Here is an 18,378-nt window from a genome sequence, read left to right as displayed (position 1 = left end):
ATGGGTTCTCTTATGAGGGGGGGATTTGCCTGTTTTGGCCCTGGCCTGTTGCCCCCTGGGCCCTTGGGCCACCAATCCGCCTCTGGTAGTATCGCTCCAGAGTGTCCTCCCAAAATTCAGTGTATCTATTATCAAAGGGGTCAGAAATCTCCTTTTAATAACACTATTATTTCTTTTGTCCCACTGAGTAATAGCTTCAGCGATATATATTTTCAGCGACCAATAGAGCAATCGCTCGATCCATCATTTTCTGAATCACACCATTCCCACTACCCTTTTTCCACTGCTTGATCCGTTACTTTCCATATTAACATCTTTCATTCAATTAAAAGCCAAGAGTGGCATTATAGCCTTGCATTCTGATTGGCTGAGGGATGGTGCCAGTGATAGTTTCAGCTGCAGAAAAAAATGGATGAGACAAGTGATGAAAAATATTCCATCGTGTGTAATCGCAGAAAATGATCGTGAAAAATGGACATTTTTTTGCCATCGATGGAGCGATCACAGGCGCTGTACCTCGCGAGGGATGGAAAAAACCATCGTGTGATTCAGGCTTTAAGAAATGAAAAATTATCGCCCATCTATCTATTTGAATGTCATAACATTGTTTCAGCTGAAACCATCGCTGGCACCTTACCTCAGCCAATCAGAATGCAAGTTTATAATGCCACTCTTGGCTTATAATTCAATTGTGCCCATCGCCAGTATTTGCAGGAAATGATCACGAAAAATGGACATTTTTTTCCGCCATCGCTGGAGCAGTCACAGTCGCTGTCCCTCACGAGGGATGGAAAATAGGCTTTTAAGTGTGAATCAGGCTTTAATCCTCTTAGTGCTATTGTAACGGGAATTCAAACATCCTGGGGTACCTACTGGCGAGAAATGCGGAGGGTATTTTCATGAAATGTAGCAACTAGGGAAAAAAACAATAGAAAGCTATTTTATTACATATCCATAAGCAGTTTTTTTTAATTATTGAGGTTAAATTGGTTAATATTGACAAAATATTTTTACGTTTACTGAAATGAAATATGTCAGTGTAGCACATTATAGGTAATTAAATAATGTGCTACATAAGAGCCAATATATTGGCCCGCTGCACTAAAAGGGTTAACCCTTAACCGGTGACGTGCAATCTGAGAGACCGCTGTGTTTCTAAAATTATGAATATTTTCAAAATTGCTATTTCAAAATATCAATATAATCGTAAGCGTCATAATTTTGCATAATAAGGTCATGGCACTCTTAAAGTTTAACGTTCTTATGAATTATTTCTGAAAATTTGAAACTGAATTTGAGTAGCAGTCTTAGAGACCTCACGTCACTAAATTGGAAATCCAATAAACGTATTGCTGGTGGAATTGCATCAAAAAGTTGTCAAAAACAATTCCTATTGATTTTTTGAGAATAATTATTATATTTGTAAGGAAACATTTTTAGTTGCATAACGTGGATAATTGAGTAGTTACTTTAAAAAAGTACCATAGAAAAAATAATGACTCAAGTGTTTTTGATATCAGTTTTTTGATCCTGTTTCAAATAACAATTTTTAATGAAAAAGTTGGTTCGTATTTGGAATGCATGATATTGAATATCAGTTTTACAATAGTTGAGAAGTCAAAGAAACATTAAACTAAGCATTGAAAATTACTCTGCTACGTTTTATTAATTCTTGTTTTATTGCGGTCTCCCAGACCGCACGTCACTGGTAGTGTAACAAGAATTGCACGTCACTGTTTAAGGGTCAAGAAACGAAAAAAACTTACCCATCTATATGTGTCGTCTGTATGTGCACTCTATTTGAATGTCATAGCATTGTTTCAGCATCCACCAATTTTTTACTCCCACAGTGAAGATGCTGGCCACTGCCAACTCGGACATAATTTTCTTGGCGGAGGGCCTTCCACATGGCGATACGCATCCTTTCAACGAGGCACGTTTCACGCTCAAAGATGGCTCCAACATTACACTCACTGGCAAGACATTAACCTCAGCCCTCCAGTATGGACCAACTGAAGGGTAAGTCTTGGCAGGGGCGTAGCTGAGAATTAAGGCTGGGGGGGGGGTTTAGGCACAACTATAATACTCTGGGATGTGGGGGTATCGCATACCTGCCAGGGTAAGCGGGGGTTGCAGGGGCTCTCCTCCAGAAATTTTTTTAAGATTAATGGTTCAAAATGTGGAGTTTTACGGCTTTCTGAGGGATATTTGATTAATCCTAATACTATTCTATGCATAAGTAATTCTAATCCATTTAGTAAAACGGATTAAATTAAAAATTTTCTCTGAGCTCTGGGGGGGGGGGGGGGGGTGGTTTTATCCCCCAAAACCTCCCCCCCCCCTCGCTGTGCCACTGAGTCTTGGTGCTTACCAAGTAGTAGAACACCTGGGGAAAATTAATGAGATCCAGGATTAAATTCCAGTTTTGGAAAATAATTTTTCGTCTATCGAATTTTTGTATTTTAACCCTAAAATTGCACATATTAATGGCAATGGGTTAAACTCCAATCAAGGAAAAGTCACTCTTCTCACAAAATATGGCATTTGACTTAAATTTATTAACACTTTGTTTTTGAATAATCTTGGTTAAAAAAGGGAAAAAGAAATGTGTCAAAGTTAGTGCCCAAACTATTTTTGTACAGCGAAATCAATATCCTTCGCTATGGCACATTAAGAGGCCTCATTGGCAACAAAGGAATTCAAACAAGTTGTGTCACCTTATTTTTTTCAGTTCTATTCTAGAAATCATAGTTCCTAGGTTTACTATTAAGTGAATTGTTGATCTTTGATATTTACAGTTACATACTTTCTACATTTTCTTATTTTCAAAATGGCAGACAAGGCCTATACCACAAGAGTGTTCTTCAACTGTAAATTAAAACTAATGATCATGCATAATACTTCCTTCCATGCAATACAGCCTTCGCTAAATTCTGCACTACTACGGATAATTCATTGGCTTTGACATGGATTTGCACCCTGGTCTTCTGACTTCACACCAGCTGTTATAACTTTATTCTATTCTAGCTTTATTCTATTCTGTTGCACATTGACAGTGCCAACCTTATTATCCATGAAGCCAACAAAACTCAGAAGTCTATTACTTCAAGTAATAAGTAAAGTGGGGAAAATTCATGAGATCCAGGATTGGATTCTAGTTTTGGCAAATAAGTTTTCCTCTTTGGAATTTTTGGAATCGTAGCTCTAAATTAGCTGCTCAATCAAGATAGGCAAAAGAAATAAGATATACATTTATCATTACTCCTTAAAAAGTGTTTTTCTTCTCAAAATCTTTATTCTTGTATTCTCTTTCAACCTTTTTTTTTTAATTCTCTAGGTACCCTGAGCTCCTCCAAAGACTTCGTGAGTTTCAAGAGCGATTTCACAACCCTCCTGGTCTTGATGACCGCGATGTGATTGCAACTGTGGGTGCTCAGGATGGTCTCTGCAAAATGATTGAGTTGTGCCTGGACTTTGGTGATGCTGTAGTCGTGCCTGCTCCCACATATTCTGGAGTTCTTGCAATGGTAATTTTGCCTTTGCAAAGCCACTTAGCCCACCAGCTGCAGGAAACATATTATGCACATGCTTGAATAAGCACGCAAGTCCCTGCAGGAAAAACGTCTGTTGAAAAATCTGCCCTCACCCTCATTATCTTTATGGCCCATAACTCTTTTTTTTATCAATGGGATGTTTGTCAAGATTAAACAAACATATTATAAACAAATATCTCCCTTCTCCTCAGACTAGAACTGAACAGGCCATACTAATTCACTTTGTTTTTAAGCCACTTAATGGGTAATTCGAAGCAGGCTCAACGCAACCACACCAACAATATCTGTTCTCCCACTGACGCTTAATCTCACACACAATCAACAACAGGCCTTCAAGTAAAGCCCCCTTTTTGTGTAAGCGTCTGCATGCCACCAACTCTCTCCTCTCTTTTTTTCATTAATTACGCACACATCTGCCTATTGAACCCAGCGTCATTGAGAAACTCACCTCAAAACGTTCCTCACTTCTTAATCATTTCAGTTTTCATTTTGATAAATCAACCATTATGTAAATAAAATCTTTCCTGTTTTCTTGTCAACAATGCTTGCCATTTAATTAAATCAAATGGAATGATATAACATATCAGCAAATTTGGGATTCCTCTACCAAAGGTGTATCAAGATGAAAGATATTGGTGGCTGTAAAACGATAAACGATGAAAATGAATTTGAAATATTTTTAAATTGTGGTTCAAAAATTCCACAGCTTCCATGAGAATTCTGTGGCAATTTTATGGCGATTCATGATTTCATTGTATGAGTGCATTTTTCTACATTCCCATTGTGCATGGGGTGTATTCTATACCCCTCACTTAGCCTAGCCCAGCGGTTCCCAAACTGGGGGTCGCGACCCCCAGGGGGGTCGCGGGCCGTTCGGAAAGGGGTCGCGAGATGTGCGAATAATAAAGTGAACTATGTACTTAAACTTAGACAACCATTTTTAGGGGGCCGCGGCTAAAACGTATGGGCTAAAATGGGTCGCAGAAAGAAAAAGTTTGGGAACCGCTGGCCTAGCCTAACCCCCTTAGCTTCGGACACTTCTAGATATGTCATCTTCATATCCAAGGCTGAGGCTGGAGAAATGTTATTGGGTAAGACAGAACATAGGTAACTCCCTAGCTTATAATGCAGGTTGGAACCCCGTACACTCCTGACTTGCTTCCTAGACTGTGATCACTACAAAAGTTTTGGTGAATTTTATCTTCATTCGATTGTAAAGATTTCTTTCCCAGCAATAGTTGAATTCTTCTCCTTTATGAATGCTAATGCAGAAATTTCTTTGGAATTTCCAGCTCAGGCCATATCGCCCTCAGTTCCTTAGTATAGAGGAGGACAAGTACGGAATGTGCCCTCACAAACTGAGGAATGAGCTCAACAGATTTTGGTCCATGTCTCACAATGGCGGAATCAAGCCACCAAAGGTGAGTCAAATTCTTCATAAGCAATGCCATTCATTTGATTGACTTGAATGATGCATTCATTCCCCCTTCTGTTAAACAACACTTTTCTATGACTTTGGGAAATTGAAGCATACGTATTACTACTGCTTCATCACAATTTGCTCTTCCTCAGTTGCTGTACTTGAATCCAACTGCAAGCAATCCAAGTGGGACTGTAATGCACATTGAGAGGAAGAAAGAACTCTACGAAGTGGCCAGTGACTTCAATTTGCTCATTCTTGAAGACGACCCTTATTACTTCCTCCACTTTAGTGACGTAAGTATGCTGATACATTAGATGTTTCTCAAACCTTTGGCCACGGGATATAAATTCCCAGTGGTTACGCTTCCTTTTTTCCTTTTAATGACTTTTGACACTAGAAGTATGGGATTGGTCATTTTGGCTCACGTCTCATGTAATCCTGGCTCATAATCAAATTAAATTACTCATTTCTATAGGATTCCTTTGAAATTTTGTGGCTTCATGTACACTTGAAACTGATTTAATGTTAACGTTAAACTGTTCTAATGTTGAAGGAAAATTTTTGCAATGTTCATTAGAAGTTGGATACTTAGAGGGCAATAGGTGCTCTTCTACTATAACCTATCATTTTCTCTCTACATATTTCATTCCACACCTGGGATCAAAATACATTTTAGGAAACATATAAATTGGCATGAGAAACGATTTAGTTCATTTAGTATTTTAGTTCAATTACAATGTTAACCTTTGATACATGGGATTACCTTGGCTTGTGGGTTGCCGTATGGAAAATAATTGTCATATTTCTTTGGTTCAACTAGAAATTGTAATTTTCTCAGAAATATGATTGAAAGCAAGTTATTTACCCTTTATCATGGCCGAATTCACTCTCCATCACGAAACCATACCTACCAAATAAATATTTGGACATTTTAATGATAGAAATGATCAATAAACTTAATGAGTCAAAATGAATGACTTGGTATTTTAACCCCATATTTATTTTCTATTATTAAGCTATCCACATGTGTGTATTCTATTTTATTATTACTATTCTATTATTAGAAATATTTCAGCCTCTCTCACGAGCCAACTAGGAAGTTTGGTACTGCAGACACTGGCAGATACAGATACAGGGGGGTACAGGGGGCAAGCATCCCCCTCTTATAGGGCCGCCTGTATTGCCAAACATTGCAGAACCACAATTTTAACTAACTTTTTTATGTCATAAGATGGCATTGTCTTGTATTTTTACATAATCACTTTCATTAAAAACTTCTTAAACTTTGCATGTGACTTGATTATTTTTTATTGCGATAAAAGTAAAGGTAACTCAGTTTTAAATTGTCTACTTCTGATGCTAAATTCGCATCATCAGTTCACATGGCCATTTTTCAGAGAATAACTTTAGGGATTTTTTTTTGCAGAAAGAGCCCCAGAGTTTCCTGTCAATAGATACGGAGGGAAGAGTCATTAGATTCGACTCTTTTTCCAAAGTCTTCAGTTCTGGACTTCGGTTGGGATTCATGACTGGACCTCGTGCTATAATGCAAGTTGTTGAATATCACATGCAAGCCTCAGTACTGCACACATCATCTCTGTCACAGGTTTGTAAGATAAATAAAGACTTAATATTAAAAGAAAATTTTTGAATGCTCATAGGAAATTAGATGTTATAATTAGAAGGGCTGCTAGGAGTCTTAGATCATAATCACCTCTTGATATTCTCTTTGTATACTTCTCCTCCACACGTAGTGTTAACAGATTTCAGAACAGAATGTAAGAAAATTTCTTATTAGAAATAGGGCATTTTTCTTATAAGAAAATTTTTTATACGAATTTTTCTTATAAGAATGTTTCTATAAGAAAATTTCTTGTCAGAAGTTGTACGTTTTTCTTACAAGAAAAGTTTTTATGAAAATTTTCTTATGAGAAAATTTCTTATAAGTATTGCATAATTACAAAATGTTATTTATAAGAAATTTTCTGATGGAAATATTATTATAAATATCATATCATCATGCTTAAAACACTTGCGCAAACTTAAGATTTACATCCCTACCGAGAGTACAAAGTTAGCATTACACCTAATTTAATCCCAATGTAGACTATCTGGTATACAGCAAACCTAATGATTTCCCATATACCAAATGTAAATGTCTATCATTAGTGTGCATCAAGCAAGGACATTCAAGTTCTGTAAAGTTCACCTGACTGGCCAGACAAGGGGAGAGATGGAGGTCCTTTAGGTCATGGGTTCTGCGTAGGGATAACGCACTAATGTGCTGAAAAAAACTAAAAGCAATGAAACCAACAATAGCCTAGAATGATGGACTGATAACAGAATACAACTTTGGCAATCACTACGCAATGGAAGATAAAGGAATTGCAACATGGAATATGATTCAACCTGGAAAATTGAAGAAGCAAATGAAATAAAATTCAAGTTCGACTTGGAATAATTCAAGAAATTAGATGGGAAGGGAAAGGAAAAATAATAAATCAAATGCGTATGAGCAATGTTTATTTAAGATACCAGAGAGAATGACCTCTGCATGCTGATTTGGGTAGATAATGAAAGAAATAGGCAAAGTAAAATCCAATTTGATGCTATTTGGAGAATTGGATATGTATAATATGGCTAACAATAACTATTATTTCCAAGCACCTAGGCTTCCACGGAGATTATGATGATATTTAGTGATTTTTCTGGGTTTTCTTCCGCGTTTATCCATTTTGTAGGACAATATTTCGCCAACGTTCCCGTTGGAGATTCATCAGCAACTGACTGAACTTTATGGTGAAGAGTGCACGTCCTTTCAGCTCGTCTGCAAATGTTGCAGGGCTTTCGCTGAGTGTCTCACGGAAATTCATAATGAAGAAGGGAGTGGAAGACCGCCGGTTTTGGATTATCCAGAAGATCAACAGTGAACTGCTCAAAGATCGGAGGGTCGCTGTCCGTGAATTTGTTGAACGCATTCCTGAAGCTTCCCAAGGCACAATTGAAAGAACTTTAACAGAAACGTTGGGTTGTTGCAAGATGTGTGCTTGTTGGGTACCCCGTATGCTGACTGATGGACACATGCAGCAACACCTTGACTGTGCTCGCAAATTTCTTCAACAATTTTAGGGGGGGGAGGAGTTGTTGGTATGTATCGTCACCGGAGATGAAGCGTGGGTATTTCATTATATCCCTGAAACAAAACTCTTAGGTGGCAAATGCTTCAAGAGCGACGATGAAGTCTGAGCAGAGGTCATACACTTCCTCAACGGGTTGGCGGGAGACTTCTTCAACTTAGGGATACAAAAGCTGGACCACTTTCTTTAAAAGTGTGTCGAAAAAAATGGAGACTACGTTGAAAAATTATCAAACGTGTAAGCTTTTCAAGGATGTGAAAATTAATATCAATAAACAAAGTTTTGTATTTGTAAAAAATATGGGAACCTTACTTTTGGTACAACTCTCGTAACACAAGTGACTTTTCTCACTACTATTCGTTGAAATAATGGAATAACAAACTTCACACACAGTTTTTATTTCAATAGCTTGATCATGAAATGTCATATCCACGGTGAACAACAGAGGTTAATACGCCACTGACAATTTTTACACAACTGTTACACATTTATCGATAGCGTAATAGCACTTTTTACAATTCAATCACGATGGAACACTGATAACTCTTGGCCGATATTTTTCAACCTTGTCAAACTTTGTGCATTACAACTACTGGCACAGTGATTATTAGCAGTATCTTAACGGGAGATGTCATGTTGAAAATAATACTATTTTAGCACAAAAATGTTCCTAGATGTCTCCAATCAGCGAGCAAAAGTTGCATTGACTGGAATTCACCTCATAATACAAGCACAGACTGTCCTAAACGACGAATTCTCCGGTACCTACGAATAAACGGATGAAGTTGTTGTATAAAAAATCTAAGCGGACATTAGTAAACATCAAAATCGTTCTAATTACATATGTACTTAAATGAATAATATGCTGTCGATAACACCAATTTACAATTAACGTATCCCCACGTTCCCACTCCAACGGCTGTGGCTCAGACTCCTACAACAATGTTATTTAGGTATTATCAAATTTTTGGTTTAACTGCTCCAGTTTTATATTTTATGCCCTTACTCAGATATTAGTATTATAAATAATACAAAATATGAGGGCTTCCGAGCCTCTATCCTCGGGTATTAATCTTTAAATAGAAAATAATCAACACGTCTAACAAACGAAGCTCTCACAGCTGCTTGCAATTATTACAAACAATCACAACAATAGCTTCGTGTGGTGTTTAGGCTTCTTTGACATCATCGAGGCTTTGTCGGCAGTGGCTTGGGTTAATATTGGTCGGTCAATATATATATTGTTCCAATAAACCAATGACCAATGAACATATGACTAGAATATCAGAAATATTTCAGCTTCTAGACAAATTGTAGCACTAGACAACATCCTCTGCACCCTTGGTACTGCCGAATGACATTTAATTAAGTTGCAGCCCTCAGCATACCTCAGATGCTAAATTTGCAACATCGTGGTTTTTTAGGGAATAAATATGGTAATTTTTTATTGAAAGAAAATTTTATGAATCATTATTTTACTGGTGATGAAGGTGGAGATGGAATTTTGTTTATGAAAAAAATTCCGTCTCAACACCCATTCACCCTGTTCATGCTCGACTGGACCAAAATTTCACATGGTAGAAATAGTAGCTTGTTTATTTGTTGTACAAGATGAAATCTGGCACATAGTACGAGGAGTTACCAATCATATGGCGCCTCTTGCTGCATTTTGCATCATCATATCTGCAGCAAAGTTACATGATGGACGCTACCTGGTTAGCATTACCAAAGTAGCCTTTCAAGATGATTAAAATTAACAGTTCAATGTTTTAATACCTCGATCATCATGAGTTGCTCAGACTAATCTCAGACTGAAATATTTTTCCAGGTGCTGGCATTAAAACTTCTAGATCAACTGGGATGGGATGGATTCACAAAATACATGCAGAACATCAGAAAATTTTATTTTGACAGAAGGAATTACATGTCTGAAGTTGCAAGGAAACACCTTAAAGGTTAGTGGCTCAGTATTTATTATCAGGCAACAGAGGAAACTTTGACTGTGATCCAATTTTATAATTTCATCTTTCCCTAATCTCTAATTTGGCACATAAAAATCCAGATTTCAAGTTAAAAGTGGAAAAGTGTCTGCAAATATGTTAGTTATGTGTGTATAATCTGAGAGTTAGAGTGGAACAAGTTGTCCCAAATATCTTCCAAAAAAAACCTATTAACCTAATTTTAATCAGTTAAATTTCTTCCAAAATGGCCTTTTTCCCAGTTTATTTTTAGTCAATAGTGTATGTATTGAAAAAGTGGAGAAAACTGTATTTCTCCATTTTTCAGTCCCTCGCCTACTACTTGAGAGATATTCGGTAAAAAATCTGAACGTGAACCCTTTTGCAGATGAGTTAGTCAAAAGCTCAAGAACTGATAGAATTCGAAAACCAACTCATTCAGCACACAGGGGTGGATTATCAAATTTGGGGGGGTGAGGAATACCCCATGTAATAGAGTTTGTACCTTCCGTGAAAAATTAAAAAAATACATTCTTCACATTTTTTTACACATTTTGGAGCCTAAAATTTCATTTCATTTGTTAAGAACAGATGAAACTGAACAATATTAGACATTTAAGGATAAAAAACTATTAATCTAATAAAAATTAAAAATTTATGATGATAAAAATTAGGGGGCGGGTCACTCCTCCCCCAAATCCACACCTGTCACTCGGTGGGTAGGTTTCCATGAGAAGAATTCTGGGATCCTCCCTCCCCATCACTTCCCTCTTCAATTCTCAATAATTCCAATCATTTTATCTAAAAATCCTATTCTTTTCCTTCCTCTCCCTCATTTATCTAAACCCTTTAATGGGGACCATTTTTTTCAGTAGTCCTAGTACACCTGGTGGGGGTTTTACCTGTTGATAGAAGTATGTAGTTGATATTCCCTACAATAGTACCCTTTTTGCCTTTTGAGTGCAAACTTTGAAAAAAAAATTTTTAACACCAAATGAGATGAGTGGGTTTTTTTTGAGTGGCTTCCAGACACCTTTGAATTTGCTTCTCCTCTGTATTTGTATGACATCTTATGTATAACATCTAATCTGAATTGGAGATGAGTTTCTTTTCCTCTGTTCTTCCTATATATTACATAAAAGTTGACACATAAATTAAGAAGGTGCCGGAATATCTTTTGATAATATTTCTTCATTCTTTTCCACCCTGAACTATAGTTGACCATAGATCTGAGAGATCAACTTCTCACCTTGAGTCATAGTAACCAATAACAGCAAGAGATTTCTGTTTTGAGTTTCATTTCTTGTCTCGCACAGTCTTTTCATCTTTTCATCGCACATCTTTTCTTTCCACTTCAGTGCCATCAACTTATACATAAAAGCAGCGGCAATTTCACCTGATTTCAATTTTTTATTCATTGCCGTTTTTGGCAAGTCCTTCCTATTTTCTCTCACAGTTCCCACTGCGTCTGTTCCCAGCAAATTCAAAGATCTCGGGTTATAATAATTGTAAAGTCCTAAGAGATACCCCTGATTCTGTAGCTCTCTGCAAGGGTTAGAGCCCTTTAGAAGAAAGGTTTCGTAAAACTACTCGCATCAACTTCTTCTTCACAAACAAAACTTCACAAGTTCTGTGTCCTTCCCAGTGTTACATCATATTCCACACATATCCACTTTTTGCCTCACAAAGAGTATAGGATTCCATACCAAAGCGTGACCTTTTTTTTGGAATATTCACCGTAGATGGCCTTTCTAGAGTAGTAAACTTTCATCAATCAAAAGTTCTCCCTCAAATCTAGCCCGGAAGCTAGGCCATGCTTTCAACCAGTGGCGGCTGGTGGTAATTGATCTAGGGTGTGCATTAGAGCAGATATAGGATGATTTAGTTATATTATGTTAATACTAATTCATGAGCATCATATTTCGTCGTAATAGTATACATAGCAACATAGGCGGATCCAGGGGGGGGGGCACGGGGGCACGTGCCCCCCCCAGACCCTCAAAAATATGCAAGATTTTTAATACGGTCCCATTATCATTGCATTCGTTTTGTATTGCAAGGTATCCTTGTGCCCCACCCAGAACAAAATCCTGGATACGGCCTTGCTTGTGCCCCTCCCAGAAAAAAATCCTGGATCCGCCCCTGCATAGCAAGCAAAACCACTGGTATATTCTACCCTTAAAATTGCATGAACAGAAATAATATTAGCATGCATGAAAATAATTATTATAAACACACCTTTACAAGTGATGGTGGGTGAAATTCATTCTCCCTTCCTTACACCCTATGAGGAAGTAGTGTAGAAAACGGCCATACAGATGACTCCGTAGGCAGACTAGGATCCTGGGCGCAGGTAGTGTAGGTGGCGGCTACACCACTACACTACCTGCGAGTCACTCACCAAAAATATGCGTGTGCGCACTCACATCGTTTTGAGTCTGCTCCCATCACCCATTTGAACAGCACATACCCCCCCGCATACTTCGTCCCGCCAGAGCACCCTCAAGCGATTGCATGGACCGAAAATGCGCCTGGCACGATGCCACGGGATCGCACACTTGTAGAGCGGTGAATTCAAAAAGGAGATAGCTGTAGCGTTCAGAGCTTCGTGTTTCTTGCATATGCAGACAGGATTTTTATCCTTCTCGTTGCAAAAGAATAGTTTTCTTTTATAATTCATTCATCTTTGGGTGTGCACTTGCTAACATGCGTATACACACGCGCCGCCACTGCTTTCAACCCACACACTAGAATGTAACGGAAGATTTTGGCCTTCCTCATCACCCTCTTCAACTTCACTATCTATTTCACTATCCCACTCTACATGCAGTTCTTGGATTCTGTGAGATGAGCAGTCGTTCCCACTGACACATTTGAATATTCTTTCTCCGTGCTGCTTTCACTTGTACTTCTTCTTCACTAACATAAGCTCTAGCATTTCATTGATTATATCTTCAGGCTCTCGGTCTCTTAGCCATTTTAGGAATAACTTAGGAAAATTGCCAAAACGATTTTATACTATACTAAAAAGACACTATAAATATTCTGTGAAAAAGCCAAAAAGCAAGCACCAAGAATAGGAGTACAGGCAAGGTGAAAAATTTCCAGAGGAGGGAAGTACACAATGGGAATATCAAATAATGGATATAACACATATGACTGCTGCACAAAAGGAAATATATAGAAACTTAGAAAGCTCTGAAAACCTTGTAGAAAATTGTAATTGAATTACCACTCACAAAAAATCAAAGAAATTTCATTCATTTTAATCCCTTCTGTCTTTTCTCTTTTGCTAATGCAATTCGCTTCCTTATTTCCTTATTACTGTATCTGTTTTCTTCTAATGTGATGCCTAAATAGTTGAACTGCTCAACTTGCTCAAGTTTTTCACCACCCACCTCTTAACCCTTTCACTGCATAACATTTTCTCAGAGTTGTTGGCGGAGAATTTTTTTCACTGCATTCACTTTGATTTTCGAAGATACGAAAAAAAAATTTAATGAAAAAAGGATTTGTAGATTCATTTGAATATTTACTAAACAATTTGTTAATGGCATCAGCACTCGTGTGATAAATGCTCCGAATATTCATGCAACCCATTACACACACATTAGGAATGACGCACAGCATATTTTTACGTAGCAACTAAGAAGCTTTAAATAATTTCTGAAATGTTGGCGGAATTATTTATACTTTTGAATTACAAAATAAGATAAATATATCTGCAGATGTCATCCACTACCGATACATCAAATTTTGGGTAAACAAAGCTTTTGAATTTTAATTTTCACATTTCTAAATTTTTAAATTTACTAGTAACGTAGATTTGCATGCATAGGAAAGCTATTTTATCTTTTTGACATTTTCTTTAGTGTTGATGCTAAAAAAATTAAGTAATAATTTAATCGATTAATTAAAAAAATTTTTAAGTAAAATTCTTTGAAACAAGGGTTCAAACACAGCCCTGGAAATTCTTCACATCATATACCATCAGAGGTATACTGATTTGCCTATTTTAGTCTTGCTTAGGATGTGAGGAGGATTATTTCTTCAGATATATCAACAGAATTTTTATAATTTTTCATGCATAAACTCAGTGCGTAGTCACTGGGGGGGTTATGGGTTACAACCCCCGTTGAGCCTTATAAGAGGCGCCAAAAATGAGTAAAATGGCCCCCGCACCATCTGGAAGGGCTCCGAAATCTCCGGTAAACAACCCCCCCATTTCAAAATCCTGGCTACGTCTCTGTATAAACTGTGTCCACAGAAAAGAAATCTATCCATAAATTTTTGCATGACTTTGTTTGCATTTCCCCTGCCTCAAATATCAGGATCCTTCACCCCAGTGTAAATTATAACATCCTGTACGAGACCATTAGGCTCAGAAAGGCTAATGTTATGCCATTTTTTGACTCTATAGCAAAATGGACTCATGAAGTCAGAATTCTTTACCCCTTTATTAAATTTCTTTCATTCTTTGAGTGAATAAATTCAAAAGGGGTCAAAAGGGGGAATTTTATTCAAGGGGTCACTTGGTATTGGATTATCCACTCAATCGTTCCCGCCAAAATGCATGCAACAGAAAATTAATTGAAATCGGTCTCAGGAAATAATGCTGTAAAGGCAAGGAAAATCGAAGATATTTTCCAACCTTTTCCAATAATCTGGGATGGATGGCAATCTTGCAATACCCATTTGGTATATCAGACCTAAGTACATATGTCTCCAATTCCCCATGAGTAAGATTCCTATACTCATGAGTTACAACAATGAGTTCTTGCAGTTGCATGCAGTTCTTCAATGACAACTGCAGTTATCCTTGAAGAACTGCATGTTGAGACGCATTGACAATATGGACCAAAACCTTTCAAAGGAGCTCCCACATACTTGCATCATCAATGTAAACCTCAGTTAACACTTATAAAATACATTACCATAAAATACTTAACACCTACAAAATACACAAGACCGATGAGGTAGCTATTTTGCAGTTAGAAAAACATGTAAGCCTTAACCTTTACAACTGACGTACCAGAAATATCCAATAGTGTATGTTCCAGATTTAACGGCAACATATAATATTCTGAAAATAATTGTTTCTTTGTGCATAGAAAGTTTTCTGACTTTCTTCTCTGATTATAATACATAGCTCTATTTGGTCGAAGTAAAGTATGTATGTGAATTGACCCAAAGTTAAAAAAAAACCTTCGCGGAGAAGACCCAATGCAATGTTACACATATGCCTACACTTGAGTAAATTGTGCCAGAGGTAGTTTTATTGCGAGGAGATTTCTAAGCTCAGTTCACCAAAGTCTGATAAAAAAATGCAACGGTTATTTGACTGTGTTTAGCGTGCGTATAGTAACTGTATATTGTAATACGAAAATATGTATTTTTTGTCGATGAGAAAGGAAGACAATGACTAAATGTTGTTTACAAAAATTTTAATAGGACTAAAGCGGGAATAATAACCTTCAAATGTGGTAACATTTAGTTCAAATATTTAGAGGAGAAAAGCAAATATGTATCACATTTAAATTGTATTGAATGGTGAAAAATCTTACAGATTAAAAAGTACTCCATAAATGTACACAAAGTAGTGTAAAAATATAAATTTTTTTTCAAAAACGGAAGGTGTATCAAGGTAGCGTAATCCAGTGCGTGTGCGGTAAACCATCATAGAGTAGATAAAACAGAGTGGAGGAGTGTAGGGAGCGATTGAAAGGCATAGGCCGGTATGGCATCAATGTGATGCCACCCACCCATTGGCAGGTCCAACGTTGGGCATCAATGCAATGCCATCCGCACTCAACGTGTTAAGTTTCACATTCCTCGCTTGTGATGCTTTACAAAACTGCATAACCTTGGTCTTCTTGTGATTAATCCTCATCCTACTTGTATCATCCTCTGGGGACTGAGGCGAAATTCAAAAGCAGCTTTGCATTAGGAGATAAGGAGGATATAAAAGCATGCAATGGCTCATTAGACTGGAATGAGCATGGAGCTGAACTTACATTGCATGCGATTCCCATTGTTATGATAGCAGAATTCTGGTTTAATTTAAGCTGTAAGATTTAATGTTAAATTTAAGGTGTGATTTAAGGTTAAATTTAAGGATCGCAACCTGTCCAACCATACCAACCTGTCCACCCAGATTCTATCCACTATCATTATAATATTCATTTGAGTTTTCTATCATCATTCATTTCATATCAGTCTCCAGTTTCAAATCCTTGGATACTTAATGTCAAATTGATCAAAAAGGTAAACAATGATGTGGGACAATGCGAGTCAAATTCCAATCGTGCCTCTCTCACAGAAAGTAATATTGATATTTTTGAAAGCAAATAATGTACATTTTCAAACCCAAAATATAGAAGGAAAGAAAACTTTTTCAAGCAATGGGAAATTCAAATCCTGTTATGATAGCAAGATTGAAAATTACTTTGGATATGGAGTGAAATTTAGTGCAAAATGTCCCACAATAATCAAAATCCCACATCGCTTTTGAAATAACTGAACCAAACACAAAAAACCTGAAACAGTACCTGTGTACAACTTTTAACTTTCTTCACTCATAGGCAAAGCTGACTGGAGAATGCCAGATGGAGGAATGTTCCTCTGGATGAAGGTCAAGGGTGTTCCAGACGTCTATGATATGGTCATGAAGAGGGGAGTCCATGGGAAGGGCGTGATGCTCGTTCCGGGACATGCTTTCATGCCGGATCCATCCCTGCCGTGCCCCTTCATCAGAGCATCCTATTCACTCGCATCCCTGGAAGACATAGATCAGGTAAAGGCTTCTCATTCACTTTAGTGGCTACAGAAACATTCATTCAATATTGAATATGTATGTACTTACATTTTTCCCCATGCTCCTCTGGCTCCTCCTCTGCGGGTATTTAAAGAAAATAGGCGTAGACAGATAGGGGAGTCATTCATAATCTGTAACTGACTGCCCCAGTTAGTTGAGTGGGCAAGCATTGGCAGAATCTCCATATCACCATTGCTTTTTTAATTTTTACACTGAAGATGTACTAAGAGAAGTGAGTTTAATGTGGGATGATTCGGAAGAATGAGTAAAAGTGAGGGGTGTTTGATGTTTCAATCAGCTTTGAATTTATTTTAAGATTATGGCGAGGAGCAATTTTGAAGGTTCAATGAATAATTTAATTTATTTTACTCAATAAATTGACCTGTATGTAAATATTTACTAACGTATGTATTTTTAATTTTCAGGGTCTCTCTCGCTTGTCTGAACTCATAACAGAGGAGCAAAAACACCATTTGACATGAACTATCTCCTAAGATCATTGTAACGATATTGGCATTGAGAAATACTGATTGAAAAAGCTCTTAGTTACCACCCAAGGTATACCATCTTGATCAATGATTTATTGTATAGCTGCCATCTATGAGCTACTTCATGGTGTGAATTATTCAACCATTGCTGAATGAGATGAACTCCGAAGAGAAATTTATGTATTTTCTTCTTCAGCAATTTTTTCATAGGAGGCTGCGATGTATAGTCCACCTGCAAACTGAATTGTATCAAATTCACCCAGATGTGAAGAATTTTCCTTAATGTTTAGGGAAGTTTTATATGATTTTATAAGAAACCTACCACAGATGTGATATTAATCATCTTAGTCAGGCTATTATGAGTTAACATCAAAAATGTCACTGCATATTGTTAAAAAAACAGTATTACTTTATAGGTCAGTGGCTTTGTATAAAAAGACTCATTTATTTATTTTTGCTGTAAAATTAGTTGAACTTAAGATTCTAACGCTGTCATGTCAAGACATGTTTGAAATGTGCAGCAAAGATTGTTTTGTATGTTATATTTTATAACAAGATTAATTTCCTGAATGTGTACATAGTTTTCTAATTTTTTTCATTTATTAAAAGCTTTGTTTCCACATAACTTTACTTTGTTTCCACATTTTTTCCTCGTTTCTTCTCATATTTTTTATGATCTCACAGCTAAAAATGTGGACGTCCGACATGTCACCACTACCTCTCTACTAAAACAGAAATTATGTATACATGTGTCTACCATGGGAAGTGTCAAATGCTGTGGGAGGCAATCGATGAACAATGCAATGCAAATGCTGCCCATGGTAGAGACGGCATGGTCGGACGTCCACGCTTGTAATATATTCCGACTAAGCAAAGGGTTTAAGGGTCAGCCTTTTTTTTTGTATGCCATAAAGCACATATTGAGTGTTTTCACATGTTGCCCGATTGCTTAAAAGCTTGGATCATTCAGTTCATATTTTGTTATATGCCTTCATTTTAGAATG

General features: G+C 37.1%; 1 protein-coding gene across 2 annotated transcripts in view; it reads left to right on the top strand.

Annotated features, from left to right (window-relative positions):
- Positions 1–17,999, top strand: part of LOC124161982 (kynurenine/alpha-aminoadipate aminotransferase, mitochondrial-like) — a 29,588-nt gene extending 11,589 nt beyond the window's left edge. For both annotated transcript variants that reach the window (XM_046538274.1, XM_046538273.1), the window contains 8 exons: positions 1,851–2,019; positions 3,338–3,527; positions 4,847–4,975; positions 5,127–5,270; positions 6,404–6,583; positions 9,943–10,069; positions 16,654–16,865; positions 17,312–17,999. In XM_046538274.1, the coding sequence (XP_046394230.1) occupies positions 1,856–2,019; positions 3,338–3,527; positions 4,847–4,975; positions 5,127–5,270; positions 6,404–6,583; positions 9,943–10,069; positions 16,654–16,865; positions 17,312–17,368 (1,203 nt within the window). In that variant the 5' untranslated portion in view covers positions 1,851–1,855 and the 3' untranslated portion in view covers positions 17,369–17,999. The remainder of the gene's footprint in view (positions 1–1,850; positions 2,020–3,337; positions 3,528–4,846; positions 4,976–5,126; positions 5,271–6,403; positions 6,584–9,942; positions 10,070–16,653; positions 16,866–17,311) is intronic.
- The last annotated feature ends 379 nt before the right edge of the window (positions 18,000–18,378 follow it).

This window comes from Ischnura elegans, chromosome 7, assembly GCF_921293095.1.
Source record: "Ischnura elegans chromosome 7, ioIscEleg1.1, whole genome shotgun sequence".
Lineage (NCBI taxonomy): Eukaryota > Metazoa > Arthropoda > Insecta > Odonata > Coenagrionidae > Ischnura > Ischnura elegans.
The sequence above is the reverse complement of the archived record's forward strand: the minus strand, read 5'-3'. Positions and strand labels throughout refer to the sequence as shown.